Source organism: Bufo bufo, chromosome 11 (assembly GCF_905171765.1).
Source record: "Bufo bufo chromosome 11, aBufBuf1.1, whole genome shotgun sequence".
NCBI classification, from domain to species: Eukaryota; Metazoa; Chordata; class Amphibia; order Anura; family Bufonidae; genus Bufo; species Bufo bufo.
Window position 1 is genome coordinate 99,025,302 of NC_053399.1, and position 7,678 is coordinate 99,032,979.

At 48.7% G+C, this 7,678-nt stretch overlaps 1 protein-coding gene across 1 annotated transcript; it reads right to left on the reverse strand.

Annotated features, from left to right (window-relative positions):
- Positions 1-319: 319 nt before the first annotated feature.
- Positions 320-2,193, reverse strand: LOC120982360 (ras-related and estrogen-regulated growth inhibitor-like protein). The gene is made up of 4 exons (XM_040412437.1): positions 2,081-2,193; positions 1,891-1,944; positions 1,731-1,807; positions 320-1,491 (listed from the first exon to the last, which is right to left on the reverse strand). Exons 1-4 carry the CDS (start codon positions 2,184-2,186, stop codon positions 1,078-1,080), a joined length of 651 nt encoding a protein of 216 aa, XP_040268371.1. The 5' UTR covers positions 2,187-2,193; the 3' UTR covers positions 320-1,077.
- Positions 2,194-7,678: the final 5,485 nt, after the last annotated feature.

Sequence of the window (7,678 nt, forward strand, 5' to 3'; positions counted from 1 at the left end):
CCTGAGAGCTATCAGGAAAGCAGCAGAGTCTGATCTTATACACCCCCCCCCCCCCAGCCTGAGAGCTATCAGGAAAGCAGCAGAGCTATCAGGAAAGCAGCAGAGTCTGAGCTTATACACCCCCCTCCCCCCCAGCCTGAGAGCTATCAGGAAAGCAGCAGAGTTTGAGCTTATACACCCCCCAGCCTGAGAGCTATCAGGAAAGCAGCAGTTTTACCATATATAATTCCTCATATGACATGACATCACCACTCGCCTTATATAACTATATATCATCCACCACATTCATCATATGAAATCACTCATTTTCAAATTGAAATATTTTATTTGCAGAAAAAAAATAAAAATTTGTGTAAAAAATAAATATGTTCATGTAAACAGTGGGTCCACCCCCCTTGTATAAGTTATATTCATATATACAGCTATATACATACATACATATATACATAAATATTTACAGCCTCCACACTGGGAAGAGCAGCTACAAATGCAAAGAATTAACAATCCAATGTGCAATTTTAAGAACGCCCGTAACATACGCGCCAAAATCTCAGTTTCCTTATGAATTCCTTAGAAGCTAGTGACACAGGTGCTCCATCACTAGCTCCAAGGAAAATCATAGGCTTGGCTTATATACCCTGTACAACATTCTCCAAATCTCAACCCCCCCCCGTTGTAGGAGCAGTTCAGAAGGCTGGGAAGAATGCCGCCATATTGTGACCCATTCTCCCACGTAGTGCAAATAACAGTAATAAACCAAAGCTAGCCCTTTATAGTCCTCTCCCAGTGCATTGTGGGATTGGGATGGCACATCTCTGTAGGCACATGGGATACCACATGGTTGCATAATAGTCTGGATTCCACCGAGCCCAAGTTCTGCTAAGGCACGAGGGGGTGCACCAGTCACCGGTGACCACTCCACCAGGTGTAGACATTAGTGCCCATGTTGGAAGGGTTTAGTCCAGCAATACCCAGTGAATGGTCCATGGTCGAGCACCAAACTCCACTGCATCCCAGCTCGGACTCGGTCTCTAAGAGTCTAGTGAGGGGTCACAGACCCGAGGTTCTTCAGCGACCTCACTCGATTCTTCTCCTCCCAAAGACGGCTGACATGCTCCTCACGATGCCCTTGATGCCAGCATTCTTCTTGATGGAGCTCCGGTTCTCCCTCACTGTCTCCAGCAGCTGATGGAAGACCACCAAGGAGCCGTGATAAGTCTCCGCCGCCGAGATCTCAAAGAAGTCACAGTCTGAAGAAATGGCGAGCAGGCGACCCTCCTCGCTGGAGACCTCCCGATGGTGCTGGAGGTCCCGCTTGTTACCCACTATGATGATGGGCGAGGAGCCGCGACGCTTCTTCAGATGGCGGATTCTCTGGAGCTGCTGCCGCACCACATTGAAGCTGTCGCGGTCACAGATGCTGTAGACAAGAATGAAACCGTCCGCCCAGCGCAGCTGCTCCTCGCTGGCGCACGTCTGAGGGCTCGGGTTCTGTGGACAGAAGAGGACACCGGTTATATATCTCATCTCAGAAAAGCTGGGTGACAACAAACATGGTGCCACTGCCATCTGCAGGATCTATCACTATATATCTGTCAGGAGGTAGAGAGGACAGAGCGATGTTCTGCAGATCTCTAGAGGTGTAATAATCTGCAGGATCTATCACTATGTATCTGTAATGTTCCGCAGATCTCTACAGGTCAGAGGTGCGATAGTCTGCAGGCTGTTACCTGAGGACAGACAGAATCCCAGATGCAGAAGCAGGTCTCTCTTCCATCCACCATGATGTTGTGGGTGTAGATGGACTCTGTAATATAAGAAGAGGGGGGTGAATGGAATGCCTCCAGGACCGCACATTATACTCTGTACTACTACTCTCATCATGCTCACCTGTGCCAACATATTCTCCAATGAACCTTCGTGTCAGGAAGCGAACCGTCAGAGCTGCGAAGAAGAAGAAGAAGAAGAAGAGGACAGCGAGATTAACATCAGAAGGAATAAGGAATCACAGCTCCAGTCATGTAAAGGCTCAGACTGGGCAGAGGAGCTGACAATCTACTGGCTTATAATGTGCACCTACCTGATTTGCCCACGTTCTCGGCTCCTAGGACCAGGATGTTGGCCTCCACCTTGTGCTGCTGGTGGCCGCTGTCGCTCATCTTGGTGCTGTGGATGTGAACCACCATTTGTAGTCTGGGCTCAGGCTGCAGATACAAGGACTGGCTGAGACACCAGCCCTACTTATAGGAGGAGGGGCGGGCACTCCTGGGAGAGTGACAGCTGCGCCAGCCAATCACAGAGGACCTCATGGGATTTATGTTTACAGGACCAAAGCATTCTGCCCTGTGGGGGGTAAGTCCAGTGTGTGCCAGGAGAATGTCATCCCCAGGGCGATGCCCCCCCCGGGACAGGAGTCAATGTGTAACCTGCAGACTAGTCCAGGAGAGATCTGGATGTCCGTCATCTGCGGGGTCTCCTTGTGTTGTGTCCGGTCTATAGTCAGTGTACATGACACCTCATCACAGCCAGGACCCACAGGACTGCAGACTATTACACCTCATCACAGCCCAGTACAGCCAGGACCCACAGGACTGCAGACTATTACACCTCATCACAGCCCAGTACAGCCAGGACCCACAGGACTGCAGACTATTACACCTCATCACAGCCCAGTACAGCCAGGACCCACAGGACTGCAGACTATTACACCTCTGACCTCTCTGGAGATCTGCAGAACATCGCCCTGTCCTCTCCACCTCCAGATACATAGTGATATATCCTGCAGACTATTACACCTCTGACCTCTCTAGAGATCTGCAGAACATCGCTCTGTCCTCCCCACCTCCAGATACATAGTGATATATTCTGCAGATTATTACACCTCTGACCCCTCTGGAGATCTGCAGAACATCGCTCTGTCCTCTCTACCTCCACATACACAGTGATATATCCTGCAGACTATTACACCTCTGACCCCTCGAGATCTGCAGAACATCGCTCTGTCCTCCCCACCTCCACATACACAGTGATATATCCTGCAGACTATTACACCGCTGACCTCTCTAGAGATCTGCAGAACATCGCTCTGTCCTCTCTGCCTCCTGCAGATTATTGCACCACGCCTTGTGGATGTAATGAGCTGATCATTTACATGAGATGTGGGTGACGGGGGCAGATCGGTGACCTGGTTTATCAGCGATGGCAGGCAGATGGCACGGTGACCCTGTTTCCTGAGCCTCAGATGAGGATATTTCCTGCTGTGCCTTTAAATATGAATGATCTCCGCAGGTTTCACGTGTACGGAGACCAGAGATGGCGATGAATACGACTAACGGGGTCTTGTGTGTCACATTAGGTTGGATACACGCATGTAAAGTCACTTCTACACGGATCATTACATGCCATGGCCCCAGCAGTTGTCACAGCCCCGCCCCTTTACTATTGTCACAAAGTGCCAAGCAGAGTCTGGAAAATGAACACATCTGCCCATTGGCAACTTCTAAGCCAGGCGTGCCCAGCCTTAAAGCGGTATTACTAACCGAGACATTTACAGCATTTACACCATAAATGTCTGATGGGCGCTGTTCACACTGGACTCCCATCTAATGGGAAAATACACGAGAGCTGCCACTAGACACAGACATATTACCATATGGGGGGGTGGAGCTTACATGACATATCTTCCTCCTGCTCATGCTGAGGGGGTGGAGCTTACATGACATATCTTCCTCCTGCTCATGCTGAGGGGGTGGAGCTTACATGACATCTTCCTCCTGCTCATGCTGAGGGGGTGGAGCTTACATGACATATCTTCCTCCTGCTCATGCTGAGGGGGTGGAGCTTACATGACATATCTTCCACCTGCTCATGCTGAGGGGGTGGAGCTTACATGACATATCTTCCTCCTGCTCATGCTGAGGGGGTGGAGCTTACATGACATATCTTCCACCTGCTCATGCTGAGGGGGTGGAGCTTACATGACATATCTTCCACCTGCTAATGCTGAGGGGGTGGAGCTTACATGACAAATCTTCCTCCTGCTCATTCTGAAGGGGTGGAGCTTACATGAAATATCTTCCTCCTGCTCATGCTGAGGGGGTGGAGCTTACATGACATATCTTCCTCCTGCTCATGCTGAAGGGGTGGAGCTAACATCTCCTGACCCTGACTAGCACTTGATATTTTTGGATTTTTAGCTCTTTTTTTTTTTATTTTTTTGCATTTTTAGCTCATCTTCAATAGACTATTATGTTTGTGTCTGACAAAGATGGGTTAACTACCAACAAGGCTCCCACAGGGGCCGGCCACTCACTTTCCCAAAGCTTCTGTAAGGCATACCTGCTATGTTGTGATTTCTTTTCTTGCACACTAAGTACTGGAGGATAACGTGCGAATACAGTGTTTACCATGGCAGCACTCCCACAATGCATCACTTCAAATGTTCCGGGCTGCTTGTCCTGTTATAACCTGTCAGTAATTAATTGTGGGCTCTTTATATGAAAAACAAGAATATGCAAGTTTACAGGGCATCATAATCCTAAACTATGGAGGTTATAATAGACCAGGCACGTAATAAGAGGAGAGACTGGTATATGAGTCTCTGGAGATCATGAAGGGTGGTGGGGATCTACACTTCATGTCATTCATCCCATTGTCGAACTGTTATAGTCTCTCCCCGGCCTGAAATGGCTGATAACAGGGAGCAATAGACTGTATTCTCCTGTACTACAGTCATCCTCTCCCCTGAAATGTCTGATAACAGGGGGCAATAGACTGTATTCTCCTGTCCTACAGTCATCCTCTCCTCTGAAATGGCTGATAACAGGGAGCAATAGACTGTATTCTCCTGTCCTACAGTCATCCTCTCCCCTGAAATGGCTGATAACAGGGGACAATAGACTGTATTCTCCTGTCCTACAGTCATCCTCTCCCCTGAAATGGCTGATAACAGGGGACAATAGATTGTATTCTCCTGTCCTACAGTCATCCTCTCCCCTGAAATGTCTGATAACAGGGGGCAATAGACTGTATTCTCCTGTCCTACAGTCATCCTCTCCCTGAAATGGCTGATAACAGGGAGCAATAGACTGTATTCTCCTGTCCTACAGTCATCCTCTCCCCTGAAATGGCTGATAACAGGGGACAATAGACTGTATTCTCCTGTCCTACAGTCATCCTCTCCCCTGAAATGGCTGATAACAGAGAGCAATAGATTGTATTCTCCTGTCCTACAGTCATCCTCTCTCCTGAAATGGCTGATAACAGGGGGCAATAGACTGTATTCTCCTGTCCTACAGTCATCCTCTCCCCTGAAATGGCTGATAACAGGGGGCAATAGACTGTATTCTCCTGTCCTACAGTCATCCTCTCCCCTGAAATGGCCGATAACAGGGGGCAATAGACTGTATTCTCCTGTCCTACAGTCATCCTCTCCCCTGAAATGGCTGATAACAGGGAGCAATAGACTGTATTCTCCTGTCCTACAGTCATCCTCTCCCCTGAAATGGCTGATAACAGGGGGCAATAGACTGTATTCTCCTGTCCTACAGTCATCCTCTCCCCCGTAATGGCTGATAACAGGGGGCAATAGACTGTATTCTCCTGTCCTACAGTCATCCTCTCCCCTGAAATGGCTGATAACAGGGGCAATAGACTGTATTCTCCTGTCCTACAGTCATCCTCTCCCCTGAAATGGCTGATAACAGGGGGCAATAGACTGTATTCTCCTGTCCTACAGTCATCCTCTCCCCTGAAATGGCTGATAACAGGGGGCAATAGACTGTATTCTCCTGTCCTACAGTCATCCTCTCCCCCGTAATGGCTGATAACAGGGGGCAATAGACTGTATTCTCCTGTCCTACAGTCATCCTCTCCTCTGAAATGGCTGATAACGGGGAGCAATAGACTGTATTCTCCTGTCCTACAGTCATCCTCTCCCCTGAAATGGCTGATAACGGGGGGCAATAGATTGTATTCTCCTGTACTACAGTCATCCTCTCCCCTGAAATGACTGATAACAGGGGGCAATAGACTGTATTCTCCTGTCCTACAGTCATCCTCTCCTCTGAAATGGCTGATAACAGGGGCAATAGACTGTATTCTCCTGTCCTACAGTCATCCTCTCCCCCGAAATGGCTGATAACAGGGAGCAATAGACTGTATTCTCCTGTCCTACAGTCATCCTCTCCCCTGAAATGTCTGATAACAGGGGGCAATAGACTGTATTCTCCTGTCCTACAGTCATCCTCTCCCTGAAATGGCTGATAACAGGGAGCAATAGACTGTATTCTCCTGTCCTACAGTCATCCTCTCCCCTGAAATGGCTGATAACAGGGGACAATAGACTGTATTCTCCTGTCCTACAGTCATCCTCTCCCCTGAAATGGCTGATAACAGAGAGCAATAGATTGTATTCTCCTGTCCTACAGTCATCCTCTCTCCTGAAATGGCTGATAACAGGGGGCAATAGACTGTATTCTCCTGTCCTACAGTCATCCTCTCCCCTGAAATGGCTGATAACAGGGGGCAATAGACTGTATTCTCCTGTCCTACAGTCATCCTCTCCCCTGAAATGGCCGATAACAGGGGGCAATAGACTGTATTCTCCTGTCCTACAGTCATCCTCTCCCCTGAAATGGCTGATAACAGGGAGCAATAGACTGTATTCTCCTGTCCTACAGTCATCCTCTCCCCTGAAATGGCTGATAACAGGGGGCAATAGACTGTATTCTCCTGTCCTACAGTCATCCTCTCCCCCGTAATGGCTGATAACAGGGGGCAATAGACTGTATTCTCCTGTCCTACAGTCATCCTCTCCCCTGAAATGGCTGATAACAGGGGCAATAGACTGTATTCTCCTGTCCTACAGTCATCCTCTCCCCTGAAATGGCCGATAACAGGGGGCAATAGACTGTATTCTCCTGTCCTACAGTCATCCTCTCCCCTGAAATGGCTGATAACAGGGGGCAATAGACTGTATTCTCCTGTCCTACAGTCATCCTCTCCCCCGTAATGGCTGATAACAGGGGGCAATAGACTGTATTCTCCTGTCCTACAGTCATCCTCTCCTCTGAAATGGCTGATAACGGGGAGCAATAGACTGTATTCTCCTGTCCTACAGTCATCCTCTCCCCTGAAATGGCTGATAACGGGGGGCAATAGATTGTATTCTCCTGTACTACAGTCATCCTCTCCCCTGAAATGACTGATAACAGGGGGCAATAGACTGTATTCTCCTGTCCTACAGTCATCCTCTCCTCTGAAATGGCTGATAACAGGGGCAATAGACTGTATTCTCCTGTCCTACAGTCATCCTCTCCCCCGAAATGGCTGATAACAGGGAGCAATAGACTGTATTCTCCTGTCCTACAGTCATCCTCTCCCCTGAAATGGCTGATAACAGGGGCAATAGACTGTATTCTCCTGTCCTACAGTCATCCTCTCCCCTGAAATGGCTGATAACAGGGGGCAATAGACTGTATTCTCCTGTCCTACAGTCATCCTCTCCCCTGAAATGGCTGATAACAGGGGGCAATAGACTGTATTCTCCTGTCCTACAGTCATCCTCTCCCCTGAAATGGCTTATAACAGGGAGCAATAGATTGTATTCTCCTGTCCTACAGTCATCCTCTCCCCTGAAATGTCTGATAGCAGGGGGCAATAGACTGTATTCTCCTGT